We start from the raw sequence: 24,124 nt of genomic DNA on the forward strand, positions 1-24,124 counted from the left end.
ATATCTATAGTATATGTATAGTATATGTCAGTCATACCAGTGATGTCAGTCATATCAGACATGCCAGTCCAGTCATGTCAGTTATATCAGTCATGTCAGTGATGCCAGTCATGTTCTGCCAGTCATGTAAGTCATGTCAGTCATATCAGTCATGTCAGTCCAGTCATGTCAGTCAAATCTTCAAATCATTACAGTCATGCCAGTTATGTCAGTCATATCAGTCATGTTAATTTTGTTCGTCATGCCAGTGATGTCATTCCAGTCATGCCAGTCATATCAGTTATGTCAGTAATGCCAGTCATGTCAGTCATGCCAGGCTTTGCAGACTACATTCATACTTTGAATACACAGGCAGTCATGTTAGGCGTGCTACGTGTACAAGGAGTGAATTAACTAAGCATAGTCTCTGGCTCCCTCAATCTCTCTCTGTCAGTAATATACAGGCCCAATCATGTATAGACAAGTGCAGGCCTTCCTATACTGTTCACATAGATGCAGCCATAGCCAGATGTGCTATTTTTGTGTCTCCCTTTCTGACACACACAGATGTCATCACACTCTACATCTGTAGAGCACACACTGGCCAAACCCAAACAGCCTTTTTTTCACTTTTAGGTCTAAAGGACCTTTTGGGCTTCCTTTTGCCTATTGAGGCCAAAATGCCTATTGGTGTGTGAACCCGCCAATCGCCGCTTGCGGCTATATTTAGGGGTCCAAGCACTGAAGGTGCTGGAACCCTATTGTAATTGTTCCGATTATTATTATTATTCTTCTTTTTCTGCCCTAAAACGCGTTGTGCAGACCAAACCGTAACACCTACAGACTTCTCCTTTGGCCAACTTGTAGTACTCCTCTCCGCTACTCAGGCGCAACACGCCAGCCCGATCCGACCATAGGTGGCGCTATAGAGCGCAAAAAATTGTCACGCCTACACCGTATGTCATAAACAAAAAATTCCACTTGCATCTGATCAGTCATCTTCCATTCTACAAAAAATACATTTGAACCCATAAGCTCCGCCCCTTACATGTCGAGCTAATTTGCATAATATGCAAATTTGCACACATTTTTGAGCGCGTACTAGTCCCTGGATTTTTCACATACATGCACATATGTGGTATCAAAACGTTCAGAAGAGTCTGAACTTTAATTATTATGGAGCCAAAGTGCACATTTCTGCACATGGGCGTGGCCACATGCATCAGAAGTCAAGCGTCGAAAATTCCTTCGCCAAAAATCCACATATTCTGCTGTATCTCAGGCATACTTTCATGTATTCACTCCAAATTTCACACACATGTACCTATTGGGTGTCTAGACCGGCACATACATTTTGGCAGACATGCACACCTAGGTGGCGCTATAACGGCCAAAAAACTCTCCTGCCCACACCGATTGGCCAAATAACTCCAAACTTGGTACGCATCATCTATATGCACCTATGACACAGGTCCTTGACCTGCACCATCATATGTCCAATATGGCCGCCGCTATCGACCAATCAGCTTTCAGTTCACATTTCACAAGCTTATCATATGCCAATCAACATGAAACTCACATATTATGTTCATCTACACACTCTCTAAGACATACTCAAGTATGACGGAAATTGCACCACTAGGTGGCGCTATACTAGAATTTCCTGAATTACCCCTACATCTTTCTTACACATGCACACACATGCAATGGCCTACCTATAGGTTTCATATACACATTGCTTCACCCATACCTACCCAGTGATTACACACACATGCTTACGCATCTCAGGCGTGCCAGATGGTGCCCATACCCTGCGCTTGGACCCCGTAATTGCCGCTTGCGGCTATATTTATTATTATTATTCTTTTTCTCCGCTAAAACGCGTTGTGCAGCCTAAACCGTAGCACCTACAGACTTCTCCTTTGGCCAACTTGTAGTACTCCTCTCCGCTACTCAGGCGCAACACGCCGGCCCGATCCGACCATAGGTGGCGCTATAGAGCGCAAAAAATTGTCACGCCTACACCGTATGTCATAAACAAAAAATTCCAATTGCATCTGATCAGTCTTCTTCCATTCTACAAAAAATACATTTGAACCCATAAGCTCCGCCCCTTACATGTCGAGCTAATTTGCATAATATGCAAATTTGCACACATTTTTGAGCGCGTACTAGTCCCTGGATTTTTCACATACATGCACATATGTGGCATCAAAACGTTCAGAAGAGTCTGAACTTTAATTATTATGGAGCCAAAGTGCACATTTCTGCACATGGGCGTGGCCACATGCATCACAAGTCAAGCGTAGAAAATTCCTTCGCCAAAAATGCACATATTCTGCTATATCTCAGGCATTCTTTCACGTATTCATACCAAATTTCACATACATGTACCTATTGGGTGTCTAGACCTGCACATGCATTTTGGCAGACATGCACACCTAGGTGGCGCTATAACGGCCAAAAAACTCTCCTGCCCACACCGATTGGCCAAATAACTCCAAACTTGGTACGCATCATCTATATGCACCTATGACACAGGTCCTTGATCTGCACCATCATATGTCCAATATGGCCACCGCTATCGACCAATCAGTTTTCAGTACACCTTTCACAAGCTTTGCATATGCCAATTTTTTTTCTGCCTTAAAACGCGTTGTGCAGCCTAAACCGTAAGACCTACAGACTTCTCCTTTGGCCAACTTGTAGTACTCCTCTCCGCTACTCAGGCGCAACACGCCAGCCCGATCCGACCATAGGTGGCGCTATAGCGCACAAAAACGCATGAAAAAGTTTAAACTGGTGTTTCTCCTAAACCGTATGTCCTAGAGACAAAATGTAAACTTCACCTGATCAGGCATGTGCTCATCTAAAAAAAGTTCCATTGAAGCCATATGCTCCGCCCCTTACATGTCGAGCTAATTTGCATAATATGCAAATTTGCTCACATTTTTGAGCGCGTACTAGTCCCTGGATTTTTCACATATATGCACATATGTGGTATCCAGGCGCTCACAAGAGTCTGAACTTTAATTGTTATGGAGCCAAAGTGCACATTTCTGCACATGGGCTTGGCCACATGCATCACAAGTCAAGCGTAGAAAATTCCTTCGCCAAAAATCCACATATTCTGCTGTATCTCAGGCATACTTTCATGTATTCACTCCAAATTTCACACACATGTACCTATTGGGTGTCTAGACCGGCACATACATTTTGGCAGACATGCACACCTAGGTGGCGCTATAACAGCCAAAAAACTCTCCTGCCCACACCGATTGGCCAAATAACTCCAAACTTGGTATGCATCATCTATATGCACCTATGACACAGGTCCTTGACCTGCACCATCATATCGTGCTATCGACCAATCAGCTTTCAGTTCACATTTCACAAGCTTATCATATGCCAATCAACATGAAACTCACATATTATGTTCATCTACACACCCTCTAAGACATACTCAAGTATGACGGGAATTGCACCACTAGGTGGCGCTATACTAGAATTTCCTGAATTACCCCTACATCTTTCTTACACATGCACACACATGCAATGGCCTACCTATAGGTTTCATATACACATTGCTTCACCCATACCTACCCAGTGATTACACACACATGCTTACGCATCTAGGCGTGCCAGATGGTGCCCATACCCTGCGCTTGGACCCCGTAATTGCCGCTTGCGGCTATATTTATTATTATTATTCTTCTTTTTCTGCCTTAAAACGCGTCGTGCAGCCTAAACCGTAAGTCCTACAGACTTCTCCTTTGGCCAACTTGTAGTACTCCTCTCCGCTACTCAGGCGCAACACGCCAGCCCGATCCGACCATAGGTGGCGCTATAGCGCACAAAATCGCATGAAAAAGTTTACACAGGTGTTTCTCCTACACCGTATGTCCTAGAGATAAAATTCAAACTGCATCTGATCAGGCATGAGCTCATCTAAAAAAAGTTCCATTGAAGCTATATGCTCCGCCCCTTACATGTCGAGCTAATTTGCATAATATGCAAATTTGCACATATTTTTGAGCGCGTACTAGTCCCTGGATTTTTCACATACATGCACATATGTGGTATCCATGCGTTCAGAAGAGTCTGAACTTTAATTGTTATGGAGCCAAAGTGCACATTTCTGCACATGGGCGTGGCCACATGCATCAGAAGTCAAGCGTAGAAAATTCCTTCGCCAAAAATACACATATTCTGCTGTATCTCAGGCATACTTTCATGTATTCACTCCAAATTTCACACACATGTACCTATTAGGTGTCTAGACCTGCACATGCATTTTGGCAGACATGCACACCTAGGTGGCGCTATAACGGCCAAAAAACTCTCCTGCCCACACCGATTGGCCAAATAACTCCAAACTTGGTATGCATCATCTATATGCACCTATGACACAGGTCCTTGACCTGCACCATCATATGTCCAATATGGCCGCCGCTATCGACCAATCAGCTTTCAGTACACCTTTCACAAGCTTATCATATGCCAATCAACATGAAACTCACATATTATGTTCATCTACACACCCTCTAAGACATACTCAAGTATGACGGGAATTGCACCACTAGGTGGCGCTATACTAGAATTTCCTGAATTACCCCTACATCATTCTTACACATGCACACACATGCAATGGCCTACCTATAGGTTTCATATACACATTGCTTCACCCATACCTACCCAGTGAATACACACACATGCTTACGCATCTCAGGCGTGCCAGATGCTGCCCATACCCTGTGCTTGGACCCCGTAATTGCCGCTTGCGGCTATATTTTCTTATTATTATTCTTTGTCCCATTTTTTGACCTAAAACGTATTGTGCAGCCTAGACCGTAATGCCTAGAAACCCCAAACTTGGCAAAAAGGTTCAGTTAACTCCAAGGACCAGATTCCCATACAGGGACCCAAATTGGCCTGATGGTGGCGCTATAGCAGACCATATTGACTTTTTGTCCATATCTCCTACACCGTAAGTCCTAGAACCAAAATTCCAGTTCCTATACATTCCTTGACTAAATTCAATAGGACAATTAATATACAACCATTAAGCTCCGCCCACTTAGATTTCGAGTTAATTTGCATAATGTGCAAAATCACACACATATTTGAGCGCAAACTAGTCCCTGGATTTTTCACATACATGCACATATGTGGTATCAAAACGTTCAGAAGAGTCTGAACTTTAAAATCTATCCAACAAAAATGCTAATTTCTTCACTACCTAGTCAGTATAAGCCAATCAAATGAGGAGGCGTAAATTCAATAGTAAATTTTGCGCATATGGAGCTCTAACTTAAGAAAACTTGCATGTAATGAGATGGCACTTCACAGACAGCTTCCCTGTGAGGGTCTGGGGCAGCTCGCAGAGGTTGCCATACCTCACCTGCTAGGGGGCGCTATAACATGCAAAAATTTGCCCCATGCACTCAGATTGGCCGATCCACATGAAACTTGGCAGACATCATCTATGGGCCTCTGGGAACCAGGTCCTAAAGCAGACACTCCATACTTCCAAAATGGCTGACGTAATCGGCCAATCAGTGATCGGCACGCGTTTGACAGGCTTACCATTGGTCGATCTGCACGAAACCTCTTGGGTGTGGACAAGTGCACGCCCCCTATGACATAATCCAGCCAGGTGTCGATTGGCCACTGGGGGGCGCTATTGCAAAAAAAGCAAGTGTATCCCCTACATAATTCCACTTGGGAACATGCAATTGGACTCTTTTGATTCCTTGCAGTAGTGCGAACAACTTTCCCATTACATGTCCTATTAAAAAATGCACAGTTTATTTACAGTTAATAATAGTTTGAAATCATCACTTTTCATACTCCTCCTAGGATTTTCATACTATCATGTCAAGCAAAGTCTTATAATACTCTACAGAGTGTGAAATCAAAAAACAATCTAAAGATTTTGGATTTGAGGACACTTATACCTGCTAAATATTTTTTTAATGGACAGCATCGATACATATAATATTCATATTCTTAAAGCTCTTTCATATTTTACCCAATTCTGACCAAAATGCACAAGCCCATTCAGAATCCCATCCTGAACAAATTTGTCAAGTTTCATCTAAATCGGTTATCGTATGGCTCTACAGTGCAGTATTATATACAATGCATAAGAATGCATGTAAAGTCCCTCTGTCACCTTCTCCTTCTCACACGCACGCAAGCTGAAACTCACACTCTCAGTCTCTCTCACACTCTCACCCACATTCCCCCTCCCATCTCTGTGCCCTAAGTAAACATTGCTCTGGCTACCTAGATCTCTCTGTGTCTATTAACCAGGCACACACACATACAGGCGCAAGCAGGCCTTCCTATAGCATTCACAATGACACTTCCCTAGCCATACCCACCCATATCTCAGTGACTAACACATGCTCATACAAACTGATATTTGGCTTCTTTTTTGTCTCTCTCTCACACAAACACAGACACACACACCTTTATACCTATATGTATGTATAGTTTCTATGTATACTTATGTATGTATGTATTAGTATATGTTGTCATAGTTTGAGTACATACACTACCACACACACACACACACACTTCTACCTAAATGTATGTAGTTTGTATGCATATCTATAGTATATGTATAGTATATGTAAGTCATGCCAGTGATGTCAGTCATATCAGACATGCCAGTCATGTTCTGCCAGTCATGTAAGTCATGTCATGCCAATCATTTCAGTCCAGTCATATCAGTCATTTCAGTCCAGTCATATCAGTCATGTCAGTCAAATCATCAAATCATTACAGTCATGCCAGTTATGTCAGTCATATCAGTCATGTTAATTTTGTTCGTCATGGCAGTGATGTCATTCCAGTCATGCCAGTCATGTCAGTCATGTAATGCCAGGCTTTGCAGACTACATTCATACTTTGAATACATGGGCAGTCATGTTAGGCATGCTAGGTGTGTAAAGAGTGAATTAACAAAGCATAGTCTCTGGCTCCCTCAATCTATCTCTGTCGGTGATATACAGGCCCAATCATGTATAGACACATGCAGGCCTTCCTATATTGTTCACATAGATGCAGCCCTAGCCAGATGTGCTGTTTCTGTGTCTCCCTTTCTGACACATGCAGATGTCATTACACACTATCTGTAGAGCACACACTGGCCAAACCCAAACAGCTTCTTTTCACTTTTAGGTCTAAAGGACCTTTTGGGCTTCCTTTTGCTTATTGTGTGTGTGAACCCGCCTATCGCCGCTTGCGGCTATATTTCATATGTGTTTTCGCCCGTTTTGATAACATTGTGATAGTGTGTCTACGTTTGAGTTCTTCTATGCGTGTATCTGTATCTGTAAATGTTGATTGTAAATTCTGTACATAGTGTAAATAGCGAATACTGGAATACGAGGAAGTAGGGAGCCCGACGCCTTTTCTTTGTTCACGTTACATATTGTGTTGATTTAGGGAGTCAGGGTAGGTTTATGTATTTTGGTTGTGTTTCTTTAAACGGTAGGTAAGGTACTCTTTCTTTCCTTCTGGACTCCTTTTTGGTTATTGTTTTGGCCTGGTCGGCTCCTGAAGCTACTCCTCTCAATAAATACCCACAAGTCACGCCACTGGTCCTGTTTTTCTCTCCTTATTGCTGTTGCGCCCCGGGGCCTAGACAAGGGTCGTAACAGAATTGGGGGCTCGTCCTCCGTTCTCTCCTTTTTTTTGGTGGGGGGGGGGGGTGTTGTGGTTGTGGTTGTGTGTCGTGCTGTTGGCGTTGTGATGGCTGGGCGGTTCGACTTAACGCGGTTCACGTTGTGTCCTACTTTGGAGCAGTTTGAGAAGTGTCGTAAGGACGATTTACTGTTAATCGCAGATTTCTTTAGTGTTTCGGTGCCCCACGGTGCGGCCAAGAGAGTGGTAAAGGCTGCTCTGTACGCCGAACTCGTGCAGATGCAGATCCTTCCTGAGGATGGATAAGTGCGATAAGTGCGAATTTGGCCGAGCTACTGTGGTCTACCTTGGGAAACAGGTTGGTAATGGACGCGTTCGTCCCGTGGACTCAAAGGTCCGTGCCATCGTGGCTTTCCCAACGCCAACCACTTTGCGGGAGCTTCGGCGCTTTTTGGGAATGACCGGATATTACCGGAGTTTCTGTAGGAATTTCGCCAATGTGGTTTTACCCCTGACAACTCTCCTACGCAAAGACGTCCCTTTCGTCTGGACTTCGGACTGCCAAGCGGCCTTTGATGCAGCAAAAGCATTACTATGTTCTTCTCCGGTGTTGATGGCCCCACAGTACAACAAACCTTTCAAGTTAGATGTTGACGCTAGTGATTCGGGCTGCGGGGCTGTGTTGTTGCAGGAGGATGATGCGCATCTGGATCACCCGGTGGCTTATTTTTCTGCCAAATTTAATCGTCATCAGGTACATTATAGCACAATAGAAAAGGAGGCTCTGGCGCTATTGTTGGCTTTGCAACATTTCGAAATTTACGTCACCTCCAGCCCCATACCGGTTGCGGTGTATACGGACCATAACCCGCTAGTGTTTCTACACCGAATGTCCAACAAGAACCAACGTCTCATGCGTTGGTCACTCTTATGCCAAAGTTTCAATTTAAATATCGTCCACAAGAAGGGCTCCGAAAACGTTGTGGCTGATTGTTTATCTCGTTCGTGATATGTGTCGACACCGTGGTTGTCGCTTTATGGGGGGTGGTGTTACGGCCCCTTTGTGTGCAGTATGTGTTTGTGTTGTTCCTTTTAGGCTATGGTCCAGATGTGCCTCCGCGCCGACGGCCCGGTGTCGCGACGTCATGGGATTGGCTGCCTCGTTTCGGCGCTTCGCTGGACCGCCTATAAGACCGACACGTCCGATCAGGAAGAGGAGGGTTTTTTCCTCCGCTGTTTGACACAGGGTGTGGCAGGTCTGTCTGTTTGGTTCGGTGTTTGACATGTCAGAGTTGGCTGTGTAATTCATATGTGTTTTCGCCCGTTTTGATAACATTGTGATAGTGTGTCTACGTTTGAGTTCTTCTATGCGTGTATCTGTATCTGTAAATGTTGATTGTAAATTCTGTACATAGTGTAAATAGCGAATACTGGAATACGAGGAAGTAGGGAGCCCGACGCCTTTTCTTTGTTCACGTTACATATTGTGTTGATTTAGGGAGTCAGGGTAGGTTTATGTATTTTGGTTGTGTTTCTTTAAACGGTAGGTAAGGTACTCTTTCTTTCCTTCTGGACTCCTTTTTGGTTATTGTTTTGGCCTGGTCGGCTCCTGAAGCTACTCCTCTCAATAAATACCCACAAGTCACGCCACTGGTCCTGTTTTTCTCTCCTTATTGCTGTTGCGCCCCGGGGCCTAGACAAGGGTCGTAACAGGGAGGTTCAGTGATGGGGTGTTAGTAGGGTGTTAGTAGGGAGGTTCAGTGATGGGGTGTAAGTAGGGAGGTTCAGTGATGGGGTGTTAATAGTGAGGTTCAGTGATGGGGTGTTAGGTTCAGTGATGGGGTGTTAGTAGTGAGGTTCAGTGATGGGGTGTTAGTAGTGAGGTTTAGTGATGGGGTGTTAGGTTCAGTGATGGGGTGGTAGTAGGGACGTTCAGTGATGGGGTGTTAGGTTCAGTGATGGGGTGTTAGGTTCAGTGATGGGGTGTTAGTAGTGAGGTTCAGTGATGGGGTGTTAGTAGTGAGGTTCAGTGATGGGGTGTTAGTAGGGAGGTTCAGTGATGGGGTGTTAGTAGGGAGGTTCAGTGATGGGGTGTTAGTAGGGAGGTTCAGTGATGGGGTGTTAGTAGTGAGGTTCAGTGATGGTGTGGTAGTAGTGAGGTTCAGTGATGGGGTGTTAGGTTCAGTGATGGGGTGTTAGTAGGGAGGTTCAGTGATGGGGTGTTAGTAGTGAGGTTCAGTGATGGTGTGGTAGTAGTGAGGTTCAGTGATGGGGTGTTAGTAGGGAGGTTCAGTGATGGGGTGTTAGTAGGGAGGTTCAGTGATGGGGTGTTAGGTTCATTGATGGGGTGTTAGTAGGGAGGTTCAGTGATGGGGTGTTAGTAGGGAGGTTCAGTGATGGGGTGTTAGTAGTGAGGTTCAGTGATGGGGTGTTAGTAGGGAGGTTCAGTGATGGGGTGTTAGTAGTGAGGTTCAGTGATGGTGTGGTAGTAGTGAGGTTCAGTGATGGGGTGTTAGTAGTGAGGTTCAGTGATGGGGTGTTAGTAGTGAGGTTCAGTGATGGTGTGGTAGTAGGGAGGTTCAGTGATGGGGTGTTAGTAGTGAGGTTCAGTGATGGGGTGTTAGTAGTGAGGTTCAGTGATGGGGTGTTAGGTTCAGTGATGGGGTGTTAGTAGTGAGGTTTAGTGATGGGGTGTTAGGTTCAGTGATGGGGTGTTAGTAGTGAGGTTTAGTGATGGTGTGGTAGTAGTGAGGTTCAGTGATGGGGTGTTAGTAGGGAGGTTCAGTGATGGGGTGTTAGTAGGGAGGTTCAGTGATGGGGTGTTAGTAGTGAGGTTCAGTGATGGGGTGTTAGTAGTGAGGTTCAGTGATGGTGTGGTAGTAGGGAGGTTCAGTGATGGGGTGTTAGTAGTGAGGTTCAGTGATGGGGTGTTAGGTTCAGTGATGGGGTGTTAGTAGTGAGGTTTAGTGATGGGGTGTTAGGTTCAGTGATGGGGTGTTAGTAGTGAGGTTTAGTGATGGTGTGGTAGTAGTGAGGTTCAGTGATGGGGTGTTAGTAGGGAGGTTCAGTGATGGGGTGTTAGTAGTGAGGTTCAGTGATGGGGTGTTAGTAGTGAGGTTCAGTGATGGGGTGTTAGTAGTGAGGTTCAGTGATGGGGTGTTAGTAGTGAGGTTCAGTGATGGGGTGTTAGTAGGGAGGTTCAGTGATGGGGTGTTAGGTTCAGTGATGGGGTGTTAGTAGGGAGGTTCAGTGATGGGGTGTTAGTAGTGAGGTTCAGTGATGGTGTGGTAGTAGTGAGGTTCAGTGATGGTGTGGTAGTAGTGAGGTTCAGTGATGGGGTGTTAGGTTCAGTGATGGGGTGTTAGTAGGGAGGTTCAGTGATGGGGTGTTAGTAGTGAGGTTCAGTGATGGTGTGGTAGTAGTGAGGTTCAGTGATGGGGTGTTAGTAGGGAGGTTCAGTGATGGGGTGTTAGTAGGGAGGTTCAGTGATGGGGTGTTAGGTTCATTGATGGGGTGTTAGTAGGGAGGTTCAGTGATGGGGTGTTAGTAGGGAGGTTCAGTGATGGGGTGTTAGTAGTGAGGTTCAGTGATGGGGTGTTAGTAGGGAGGTTCAGTGATGGGGTGTTAGTAGTGAGGTTCAGTGATGGTGTGGTAGTAGTGAGGTTCAGTGATGGGGTGTTAGTAGTGAGGTTCAGTGATGGGGTGTTAGTAGTGAGGTTCAGTGATGGGGTGTTAGGTTCAGTGATGGGGTGTTAGTAGTGAGGTTTAGTGATGGGGTGTTAGGTTCAGTGATGGGGTGTTAGTAGTGAGGTTTAGTGATGGTGTGGTAGTAGTGAGGTTCAGTGATGGGGTGTTAGTAGGGAGGTTCAGTGATGGGGTGTTAGTAGGGAGGTTCAGTGATGGGGTGTTAGTAGTGAGGTTCAGTGATGGTGTGGTAGTAGGGAGGTTCAGTGATGGGGTGTTAGTAGTGAGGTTCAGTGATGGGGTGTTAGTAGTGAGGTTCAGTGATGGGGTGTTAGGTTCAGTGATGGGGTGTTAGTAGTGAGGTTTAGTGATGGGGTGTTAGGTTCAGTGATGGGGTGTTAGTAGTGAGGTTTAGTGATGGTGTGGTAGTAGTGAGGTTCAGTGATGGGGTGTTAGTAGGGAGGTTCAGTGATGGGGTGTTAGTAGTGAGGTTCAGTGATGGGGTGTTAGTAGTGAGGTTCAGTGATGGGGTGTTAGGTTCAGTGATGGGGTGTTAGTAGTGAGGTTCAGTGATGGGGTGTTAGTAGTGAGGTTCAGTGATGGGGTGTTAGTAGGGAGGTTCAGTGATGGGGTGTTAGGTTCAGTGATGGGGTGTTAGTAGGGAGGTTCAGTGATGGGGTGTTAGTAGTGAGGTTCAGTGATGGGGTGTTAGTAGTGAGGTTCAGTGATGGGGTGTTAGTAGGGAGGTTCAGTGATGGGGTGTTAGGTTCAGTGATGGGGTGTTAGGTTCAGTGATGGGGTGTTAGTAGGGAGGTTCAGTGATGGGGTGGTAGGGTTAAAGGGATCTGCTAAAGATAATGGAGGAAGATCAATCAATCAATCAATCAAATTTTATTTATATAGCGCTTTTTACAACAGTTGTTGTCACAAAGCAGCTTTACAAGTGCCGAGTCCTAGCCCCCAGTGAGCAAGCCAAAGGCGACAGTGGCAAGGAAAAACTCCCTAGTTTTTTGCATGAGGAAGAAACCTTGAGAGGAACCAAGACTCAGGGGGGGAACCCATCCTCCTCTGGCCGACACCGGTCACCATGACAACAACAACAATTTAGACAGAAAGAAGAGAAAGAAAAGGAAAAATATGTAATAATGTCCATCATGATGTATGCATCCGGTTAGGCAGGAGGTGGCTGGCTCAGGATGGATCGCTGGTCTCCTCATCTCATTATTCCTCAAGCAGGCGGGCAGCCATGTGGAGAAATGAAACAGGGAAAATTAGCTCTGTATGAGGACATATACAGGACAGGTAAAATTATAAACATTTCCGGAGTGTGGCAGCAACTCCGGCATTTAGTTAAATTATTACAGCCTAGCTAAAAAGGCAGAACCAGAAGGTAACATAGGCTTGGGGGCATTCTGAGACAATGGCATCCGTCCACTGCACTGTCAACAAACTTGAGTGACCACGAGCAGTGACAGGACGACAGCACCAGCGCCCCAGTCTACCATAAAACCCTTCGTCTATGAACCCCTGGATCTGTACTTTTATCTAAGGGGGGATATTAATTATCAAACGCTAAACTAAATAAGTGGGTTTTTAACCTAGACTTAAAGATTGTGACTGTGTCGGAGTCCCGGACGCATTTAGGAAGATTATTCCAAAGCTGGGGGGCCTTACAAGAAAAGGCTCTTCCCCCTGCTGTTACCTTATTCTTATTAATTTTTGGAACTAATAAAAGACCAGCACCCTGTGATCTTAGTGGGCGTGGGGGTTCGTAATAGGAAATAAGTTCCTGAAGGTACTCAGGAGCAAGCCCGTGCAATGCTTTATAAGATAATAAAAGAATTTAAAAGTCAATACGGAATTTAACTGGGAGCCAATGCAGGGCTGATAGGACTGGACTGATATGCTGAAATTTTCTAGTTCTGGTCAGAACCCTGGCTGCGGCATTTTGAACTATTTGAAGTTTATTTAGATTCCTATTTGAACATCCTGACAGTAGTGCATTGCAGTAGTCTAATCTAGAGCTAACAAAGGCATGCACCAATTTTTCCGCATCATCCTGTGATAATGCATTTCTTAATTTAGCAATGTTACGGAGATGTAGAAAAGCTATCCTAGTAGTATTATCTATGTATTTATCAAATGATAGGTCAGAGTCGAGTATGACGCCTAGGTTTTTGGCTACTGTGCCAGGTGTAATGGGGTAGCCTGCGAGATTAAGCATTAGATCTGGAATTTTCTGTTTTGAGCCCTTAGGGCCCAGAAGGAGAACTTCTGTTTTGTCCTCATTAAGTTGGAGGAAGTTTAGAGACATCCAGCATTTAATATCTCTTACACAGGCCTCAATTTTTCTTAAACTGAGTTTGTCATCAGGTTTGGCTGATATGTATGTGACGATGGGTGCGAGGCGAAGGACGAGACACAGATCCTTGTTTTAGCAGACGTCACGTTTATTTCTACAACTATTGCGCAAGACAGCGCATGTAAAACATAGACCACTCACACTGAAACGTGTAGACTTAGACAACGACGAGCACAAGACACTGCGCGAACGCACATTAAATAGACAGACCACATCAACCCCACGTGATGACGAGACGAGCCACAGGTGAGACGGATAATGACAAGACGCACCCGAACCCACGGAGCTACACTGACGCAGACGAATAGACGCAGACCACGTTAACACACGCCCCAAAGGAAGGGTTCGGGGACCGTAACGTGACAATGTAAAGTTGAGTGTCATCTGCATAGCAGTGAAAATTGACACCATGTTTGTTTATAACTGTGCCCAGTGGTAGCATATATAATGTAAATAATAGTGGTCCTAGAATGGAGCCTTGCGGGATCCCATATTTAACTTTTGTACGTTTGGATGGAATATTATTGAGCTCTACAAACTGATAGCGATTTGTTAAGTAAGAATGAAACCATGAAAGGGCTGTGCCAGAGACTCCAACCCAGCGTTCTAACCTTTCTAGCAAGATCCTATGATCAATTGTGTCGAAAGCTGCACTAAGATCAAGAAGCACTAACAGCGATACATAACCTTGATCTGAAGCAAGGAGGAGGTCATTTGTTACTTTAACTAATGCTGTTTCAGTACTGTGATGGGGCCTAAAACCAGATTGGAACTTTTCAAATATGTGATGCCTATGCAGATATAGGCATAATTGCTGGGCAACAGCTTTTTCTATGATCTTAGATATAAATGATCAGTGAGAAATATAAATCTCCATGTCAACAAGCAGAGCACAACATTCTGAGAGTGTCCTGCATGTTGCTTGCAGTGCAGGAGAGGAAAGAGGAGTTTTTCCTCCTCACTATGACACTCTCCTTGCCCTGCACACTCCTCTCTCCATGTACTGCCTCTCTCCTTACCTGACACTCTCCTTACCTGACACTCTCCTTACCTGACATTCTCCTCAACCTGCACTCTCATCATACAGCACACTCTCTTACAGGTGTACTGTAAGCCTACAGAGGCCTTGTTTAGAGAATGTGCTTGAATAAAGCTCACTCTCACTCACTGTATCACTGTCATTCTCTGTCTCACTCTCACTCAATGACATACTCAAACTAATTCTCAATCACTATCTCACTTAATCTAATTCTCACTCAACATCAATCAGTGTCTCCTTCAAGCTTACTCAAGTTCACTGTCTCACTCAGTCTCACTCTTTATCATCGTCTCACTCACTGCTTATCACCTGTGTCCGGAGAGCCTCAAGTTGATGCCCACATCATACCGACGTTGTTTTCATCAGACATAAAAATTTAATGCAATTTAATAATGTAATATGAAGACTCCGATTTCCACCCAGCCAGGGAAGTGCACAAAAGACCCAAAGCGATGTGATGGAGTGATGGAGCAGAAAGGTGGAGGAAGCAGGGGGCTGAGGCGTTGGGTGGAGGCAGGCAGGGGCCTGTGTGGGTGGGGAGTGGGGGGGGGGGGTTGGAGGCAGCAGGGGGCTGAGGCGGTGGGTCCAGGCAGGCAGGGGCCCCATTGGGGGTGGAGGGTAGTAATTCAATCATGATGTAGGAGGAGAGGAATTGATCGAGACAGGAGATATGTAGGGGAGAGAGAGAGCAGACACACATGCAGAGTGGGTGAAGCCTGAAGCATCCTTCTGGTTGTTTAGGTATGTGTTTACAATCCTGCAAACCAAACAGACATACATAGGTGTAGGCAAGTCTATCTGTAATCATTAGCTTAGTTAGTAATACGTTTTAAATAGTAATAAGGAATACTATATCATTTTGAAATTAATTTCAATCTTCATCTGCATTTTGAAAGTAATCTCAGTCTAATACTTGGAGGAGAGCATGCCTGTCACTCACTGTCCCCCTCAAAGGGACGGGGGACAGCTCAGACGATTTGCTGTGCACAGAAAGTTGAGGCATCATTGCGGATCAATCTCATGATCTCCCAATCTTATGCAGCATTTTGAATCTCATCATGCATCACAATCTCATCATGCATCTTGAGCCCAATCTAAGTCTATTGTCCATAACTGCCTTCGGGGCTCATAAAAGTGTTTTGAATCAACAGTTCAAAACAGTACTTGAAAATACACCAAATGATCATCTGTGGTAAACAATCATGCCCCAGTGATGTGGACTAGATTGATAAACAGTGCAGGATTCCTTTAGCCTGTTTCTATTTCTTGTGTTTTTCTGTTGTCATGTATGCAGTGACACCGCAATGGCATTTGAGCTTTGAGACATACAAAAATGTTTTATGTCATTAAAGCTTTTTAAATCTAAATTTAAGAGAAGACCAACCCAGGAAAGAAGAAGACATGTGATATCGTATTTTTTATTTAGAATCAAAATATATATTTACATAGCAAATGTGTTTCATGAAGGGAACTTGTTCGATGAGCTGTTACTATGGTGCATGTTCACTGAAGCACAGTGTTAAACACAAGCACAGAAGCAGAGAAGGCCATCCGGAACACCCCTCCCTTCTAGAGGCGTGGCCTTTCATCTAGAGGCGTGGCCTTTCTTTACAACCACACCCACTCCACCAAAATGAAAAAAAAAATTCTCATTTAATTTTCTTATATAGGAAGAGATAATTGTACTTCATTTTTGGCCAGTACTTGACTGTAAAAGTTATACTGTAGGTATATTTAGTAGTATTGGTGTATATTTTGGTATTCTGTTGGAAAAGGATCCATGCATATAACGACAAGGAACCACCAAGTCCTTTAGAACCATATATGGCCTGTGTCAGGGTCCTGTAGCCATCATGACCCTCAACACAACTTGTGGGGTTACAGGCTCCTTCTGGTTACAAGAGATTAGATAAAACACAAGCTAAAAATGGATGTGTGTGAGTGTGTGCACATGTATGTGTGCAGTAATGGTAAGACTGGCACATTTAAACATCAACTGAGATACACAACTTCTGTTGCATCAACAAAGAGCACAATACTCACACCAAATAAGTGAACACACAGTGAGACGTTCTCAGAGCCTCTTCCCAGACGTGCTGGAGGTTCTACATGGTTAAAGAGGGCAAGCAGCAGAGGGCAAGAGGGCAAGAGAATTTCTTCCTCCAAAAACAAAGAAGGGAAATGCAAACATCTTGCCAAAAAACAAAAAAAAAAAACCTAAGGCATCTATGTCAGTGACGTTCAGGAAAGCCATGATGTGGCAGTTATGGAGACATCACTACATGCTTCTTTTTGTCATGGCAATGGGTTAATCTCCAGGCAACTGCATTCTAGAATATTTTCCTCCATGTATATATTATTATATACAATATAAAATACTGAATATATGTTGAATATATATAAACCAATGCAATAATATTGCTAAATCCAAATGAACAGATACACATTGATTTATACAAACCCAGAAGCTAACAGACAGGACGAGTGGAGAAACACATAGCAGTACAGAAGAGCGGTTCTCAGGCTGTGTCTGTGAGCGGCGGTCTCAGCGGCAGTCTGAACGGCGATCTCGTCATGCCTGAAAACAAGAAAGGCACTTCACTGTGTTTACGACACATGGGGTTTCCTCTTTACTGATGAAGATTTGCCATCCGGAAAAGTCTCACGTTTACCCACAGCCACCACGTGCACGTGTCACGTCACATTGGCCAGCTCTGTCTGAAGGATGCAGAAGGATGTTCTGTTCAGGTCTCGGGGGCTGTGGCTACATCAGGCAATCTGGCCTGCGCTGACCTCAGGGTCAGGTGACCACAGTGACCAATCAGCTATACAGGGTGCCCAGTTACACACAGTGAAGTTGGATTTGTGGAGCGGGACTGAGCACTACAGGAATCAGTAAGCTGGTGTGACACACACAAGCCTGGGGGGTCAAGGTAAGGGTCGAGGTCTGAATACAGGGCAAAGGGGAGAGAGGTGTGCTGTCTGATGGAGCATTTGCAACAAACTGGGGTGGTGCAGAGGACCATGGGACTTTGAGTACCAAATGCAGTGTGTCAGAGTAAATAGCAGCACACGGTGCACAGAGTTTCTGTCCCAAGTGAGGTGTCGTTGTTTCTTTCTGCAGGGCTATGCACCAGTTCAGAAACTCTGTGTGTGCGTGTGTGAGTGATAAACTAATTATCAGCATTTGTGAGCAGTGTGCATTTCTCATCAACAATGTGGTTGTGACTCATGTTCTGAGTTTTGGGTAAGACAGTAAATGTGTATATGGTTTGTGTGCGTGTCCATGTGTGTGCGTGTTCTTTAAACTCTTAGTAAACTTGAAACACATCTTAAAACTACAACGAAGCAAGCCCTTCCCATCTGCCTCCCTGAGCTTTCCTGCTTCCAATCGTTTTCCTCTTGTCTTCGCAGCCCCACCCTTCCTGTTTCCTCCAATGAAGGCAAAGTACTCAGAATCCATGCCTTGCTCTGATTGGATGTAGCATAACAGCTGCAAGGTCAAATGTTGAGGCTGGAGCGTTCCGTGGCAACAGCTGGGTGAAGGCTGATCTCTGCTGTGTGAGAGGGTGTGGTCACCGGTGTCACAGGAGGCGGGGCTGGCGTATAAGGCCACACCTTCAACAGGAAGCCAGCATCAGACGGACAGACGAATGCACGGACAGATGTGGTGAAGATAGAGAGATCGCAAGAGAAAGAGGGAGGGAGAGAGAGGTGAATCACAGACAGAAATAAAAGGGAGAGAGAGAGTGCAGGGTTTAGACTGATGAATGACCAATGACTTTGGGCCTTGCAGACAGGGGCTCCAGGGCCAGACCTGAGCAGGGCTTCAGGGGCACGTCCTGCAGAGACACACAGAACAAGACACACACGCTGGAATAGCCACTGCATGTGTGTCTGTGTGTGTGTGTGGAGGGTGCATCAATGTGTTGACACATATATACATGTAGCATATGTGTAAAATAAAACACATTACTTGGCATGCGCACATGAACACATGCTGGCACGCACCACACACACACACACACACACACACACACACACACACACACACACACACACACACTCCATAAAATCCAAAATAAATGCAATTGGATTTGCATTAATCAGAACACGACTGACATCTTATCATATATTGGTATTTTCTCTAATAATAATAATATCTAGTGTCTCTTACAATTCTCCATCTGGTACCTCAATTCAGAAGCTTTTGGAAAATTAACCCTGCTAAGTAAATGACTTTATTCTTGTATTTGGGTTAGGAATGTCTACAGATTGTTAGACTGGTAGGATTGCGGCATGTTCTCCACTGGTCTCCACACACAGTTCCCCAGCACAGAGGAACCCTGCTGCGCTGCCAGAGCTCCACCCCCCCCCCCCCCCCCCCCCCCCATACTCCCTTCTCACTACGTAATACTTTAGTTACACACTGACATGTGGGTGAACATCTTGTACACACTGTCTTTAGAGAAACAGCTGCCTATCTGTCTTTCCAGTGATACATTTATTTTTATAGTCTCCGCTTTATTTATTTATTTATTATTTTTACTTTTGCACTGCGTTTTGTATTATTACCAGAGTTACAATCTGTTTTTTATTGAGTGTAATTCAACTACTAAGAAGCCAAGGCCTCGACTCTCTCTCTCTCTCTCTCTCTCTCTCTCTCTCTCTCTCGTTCTGTGTGTGTGTGTGTGTGTGTGTGTGTTTGTTTCTCAAGCCTTTCCTCAACATTCTTGTCAAATCTTTGGTATGTTAAGCATCATTGTCAAACTATGCTAACCCTACTGCAGCTGATTGTCACCCTCTGAAGTGGGACGGCAGGACACTTGAAGTCATCCAGTTTTAGACATGCAGAGTACAAATATGATCCCTGGGGTTGTACACTGGAACTCAACTTACACTGCAGACTGATCTCTGGACAGTTTGGCTAGTTTAAGCCTAGAGGCTATTCAGGTCTGAGGGCTTAAGTCTAACTTTGAGTCAGAAGCAGCTTTGATGTAAGATTCTGTAGTGTTCCTGCTCCCTGGTCACCCTACTGAACAAAGGATATGAGCGAGTGAGAGAGAGAGAGAGAGAGAGAGAGAGAGAAAACTATTAACTTGCTACTTTTGTTGAATGTATATTGTCAGTTTAACAGTGGGATTCGGTGAGACTTTAGTGGGATCTTTCTCTTTCTTTGTAGACTTTGGCAATCTTGTGATATAGTCAAGCCAACTTTTAACTGAAGTGAAACTTGTAAAGACATATAAAATAGAGAGAAAGAGCATGAGATCATGTGAAGCTCTGCATGTGAAATGCTGTGATATTCTAAAGTCAGTGTTCAGTGAGATCTGTGTAGAATCAGCCGACTAAGGCCTTGTACATTGAAACAAAAGTTTGGAGTAGGCTTGTCCCGATCCGATATTTGGATCGGATCGGCCGTCGATATTTGCAAAAACTGCGTATCGGTATCAGATCGGCAGGCACGAGAAAATGCCGATCCAGACTGCCAATCCAGTTTTTTTTTTTTGAAAGTCCGATCCGGACTTTTCCAACGCACCAATTCAGATGATCCATTTCAGTTTTTGCTGTGTTTTCGCCGGTGCGAGTAAAATCCGGTGTGCATTTTCCAGCACACCTTCAGCACACGAGCATAGCATCTCCCCAATTTAGCTTAGCGGCATCTCCTAACCATTAGGACGGCCATGTAAATTTGAATTTATCGGTAAAAATGTCAGTTGTGTGGGATTATTTTACCTTAAAGGATGACAAAGACGAAGAGGTAGAGTGTAACATATGCCACAGTAAAGTCAAGCGTGGTGGTAAAGCTGTAAGAGCTTTTAATACTTTTAATACAACCAATCTAATCAAGCATTTAGCGAAATACCACCATAAACAACATGAGGAGTTTCTAAAGAAAACCGAAGATTTCAATTCCATATTGATATGTTCGTCTTTGTAAAAAAGAATCTCCCCATCATGCTTGGACTGCAGGCAGGGCAAACAGTTGGAATTGAAGGGAGTGTGTAGATGGGGCAGCAAAGTGTGGAGGAGATTGGGGGAGTAGAAGGCATTTTGCTTTTAAATAGTTTACGATATTTGCACTGATTTTTTTTTAAAGCTTTGGTTTACACTTGTTCAAGAGCACTGATTAATATAGCACTCAAGATGATGCTGTTAATAGACTATTTTCTACTCAGGTTGTGTGTGTTGCTTTTTTAATACAATTTACAATATTATTTGCACTTAAGGCTTTTTAATCCTTGGTTTACTGATTTTTACTGATTACTGGTTTTACTGTTTGTTATTTATTATTTTGTCTATTTTGAGTTTATTCATTGCTAAATAAACAGGTTAGTTTCTCCTTACCAACCATTGTGTATTATTCAAACACACCTAATTCAGCTGGCTACTTGTTATCAAGAGTAAAACGTTTCAACACGAGTTTGACAACAAAGTAAGTTGGCTAAATAACTTAAAACTTCAATACATGCTCGGATAGGCCGGTATCCGTATCGGCCGGTATCGGATCGGAAGTTCAAAAAGCTGGATTGGGACATCCCTAGTTTGGAGTGCATGCAGTACACCATCGCAACAATGGCATCTGCACTACAGAGGGTGGTACGAACAGCAGAGGGCATCACGGTAACAGTATGACATCGGCGGTAGCAGTATGACATCAGCGGTACCAGTATGACATCACCAGAAGCAGCGTGACATCACTGCTGGCAGTTTGACATCAGTGGAAGCAGAATCCTGTGTGCGTTATGCAGACACTACTTCTGGTAGATGTCTTGGATGGTGATGTCATACTGCTACCAGTGACGTCACACTGCTTCAAGTGATGTCATACTGCTACCAGTGACGTCACACTGCTTCAAGTGATGTCATACTGCTACCAGTGACATCACACTGCTTCAAGTGATGTCATACTGCTACCAGTGACGTCACACTGCTTCAAGTGATGTCATACTGCTACCAGTGACATCACATTGCTTCAAGTGATGTCATACTGCTACCAGTGACATCACTAGTAGCAGTATGACATCACCATCCAAGATATCTACCAGAAGTAGTGTCTGCATAAAGCACACAGAATCATTAAAGACTACACCTATCCAGCATAAGGACTTTTTCATCTGCATCCCTCTGGCAGACATCATAGTATTCTACCAGCACACACAAAGTCTCAAAGACACTTAATACCCACAGGCAATAGACTACTGAACTGTTGGCAATAACACTACATACATTATAATAATTCTGCACTTAGTGACATATGTCTACTGCTGCTGCACCCCCACCTGCATCTTTATATTCTCTATTTTGTTAATATTTGTTTTTGTTTTTATTTAAATTCTATTTTACTGTCTAGCGTTAGTCTCTGGCATTACGGTCTCTTTTTCAAAGCTTTTCATTGCATCGTTGACCTGTGTTAACCTGCATATGACCATAAAGAATTAAATTAAATTCAAAATCTGCTGGACATAAATGGTCCATCCTGTCTATGAAACCCTGCTCCACTTCACCAGGGTCCCCAGGGTGTGTGTGTGTGTGTGTGTGTGTGTGTGTGTGTGGGGGCAGGTAGTATACACTCTGCCCAGCAGAAACACATGCAAGCCCATCATGTGCGTCACCCATCAAGAGCGTCCTCCGTCTAGATCGTCCCCTGTCTAGTTTGTCCCCTGTCTAGTTCGTCCCCTGTCTAGAGTGTCCCTTCGGCTCGGCACCAGGCCTGCGTCCCACAAGGCGAGCGGCCAGCCACAGGGAGACAACTCTCCAAGGACAAGTACATTCCGTACTGTTTGTCCGGCCACAGCACAATGGTGGAACGTTTCGAAGTTCGAGGAACAGCAGACTGCGAGACCTACGCCCACCATTATTATGAAACTGACCTTTCCCTGGAGTTGACTTTACTATCAGTGATCTACTCAAGATAGATCCCTCATGCTTCCTGATCCAGAGCTGTTAAGTCAGGATATCATATTCACAAGTGTGTAAGAGGGAACGTATTTCGAGGAACTCATATCAGCGGTCAGTGTTTGGCAGGTGATCTCTTCAGAATGTACTTAACAAATTCTCTTATCTTCTATTTTAAAATAGAACCGGAGGGCTTCGGTGAGCGCAGGTGAGGCCCCTGATAGGTCCTCTCAAGGATCCCACACTCCAGGACGTCAACCTACCCAAGGGACCGCAGGACAACCCCTTCCTTGCAGGACAGAGATTTCAGGACCTCTGTCTTCAGGAGCAGCCAGTCTGGGCCGGTTTAAATGCTCTGTGCGTTTGATTAGTAACCCTCTCCGGTTTTCTTTATCCCCTGTGATTGTGATGAGGATTTAGCCTGCTGTCCTGAGCTCCCTGCCTGATGTGTATTTGTATCTGCACTAGAGGATCATGGGACATGGGAGTGAATGTCCTCCGTTGATTTCAACAGAGCTGGCATGTGGTCTTGAGGCCAGACTGCGTGCCTTCCCAGTCAGACTGCTCTCGGGTGGGGGTTAACGTTTGTAAGATCCAAGTACGTACACATACACACAAACACATACATACACATGCATATACACTCGTGCATGTACACATACATACACATGCATATACACTCGTGCATGTACATACAGCTAGACTGACACAGAACATATGTGCAATTCAGTTCCCAAGGAATTTGTGATAACATTATTCTTCATATAACTTGAATAGGTCAACTACGACTGATAAATACCACGTGTGCAAGCTTGCGTACACGTGTGTGGACACGGACACACACACACACACACACACACACACACACACACTGAGTAACCCTTCCCACAGAGGCAGTATGAGTGCTGATCCTGGAAGTGGAAAGGGTTTCCTACCTATGCTGTACTTTGGCAACACACAGCAGCACTCTAGCTAAGATCCACTGAGGATTACTACATAGTTATACATGGGAGAGGAGAGGGAATGAGAGGAGAGGAGACGAGAGGGGAGAAGAGTGAAGGAGAGGAGAGAGGAGGAGAGGGGAGTCAATTTGGCAGACGTTGCTGTAAGTCGTAAAGGAGAATGTGTTTTAGAGGAGGGAAGTGTTGAATGATTGTGATTTGTTGTGCATATGAGGATCACTGGCATGCAGACAGGGAATAAACTTTTCCTTGAAGAGTTATTCCATCCCTGCGTTCCAGAGTTCTCTCACGCTGAGCTCCCATGATGGCTCCCAGACCAAGGCAGTTCTGCACTTACACCGCGGCACCCAAATGCCGGAGAGCCCTGCAGCTCACCAAGACTTAACTGTGCCATATGTGCAGAAGAGCACAAATGCTCTTGGAAACATATGGACTGAGAAATCTTATTTTGCGTAACCACACTGGCCATATCAAGAACAGATGGCAAATCTAGAAAATTCAGCACTCTAGAAGATTAGAACATTCTAGAACATGTAGCCAGGGTTT

At 44.6% G+C, this 24,124-nt stretch overlaps 1 protein-coding gene across 10 annotated transcripts in view; it reads right to left on the reverse strand.

The window, feature by feature from the left end:
• Positions 1 to 12,179: 12,179 nt before the first annotated feature.
• LOC143490909 (somatostatin receptor type 5) overlaps positions 12,180 to 24,124 on the reverse strand; it is a 16,693-nt gene continuing 4,748 nt past the window's right edge. The window contains exons 3-7 of one of the 10 annotated variants that reach the window (XR_013125033.1): positions 18,535 to 18,559; positions 17,179 to 18,335; positions 16,761 to 16,822; positions 15,416 to 15,474; positions 12,180 to 15,242 (exon numbers count right to left, since the gene is read on the reverse strand). Coding sequence is in view for 4 of the 10 variants with exons in the window: in XM_076989461.1 (XP_076845576.1) it covers positions 17,947 to 18,335; positions 18,535 to 18,559 (414 nt within the window). In the remaining 6 variants the exon portion in view is untranslated. Of the gene's footprint in view, positions 15,243 to 15,297; positions 15,475 to 16,116; positions 18,336 to 18,534; positions 18,560 to 24,124 lie in introns of those variants that run through there. The other 9 variants (XR_013125037.1, XR_013125035.1, XR_013125032.1 and 6 more) reach the window with 9 other exon arrangements.

This window comes from Brachyhypopomus gauderio, unplaced genomic scaffold, assembly GCF_052324685.1.
Source record: "Brachyhypopomus gauderio isolate BG-103 unplaced genomic scaffold, BGAUD_0.2 sc67, whole genome shotgun sequence".
Taxonomy (NCBI): Eukaryota; Metazoa; Chordata; class Actinopteri; order Gymnotiformes; family Hypopomidae; genus Brachyhypopomus; species Brachyhypopomus gauderio.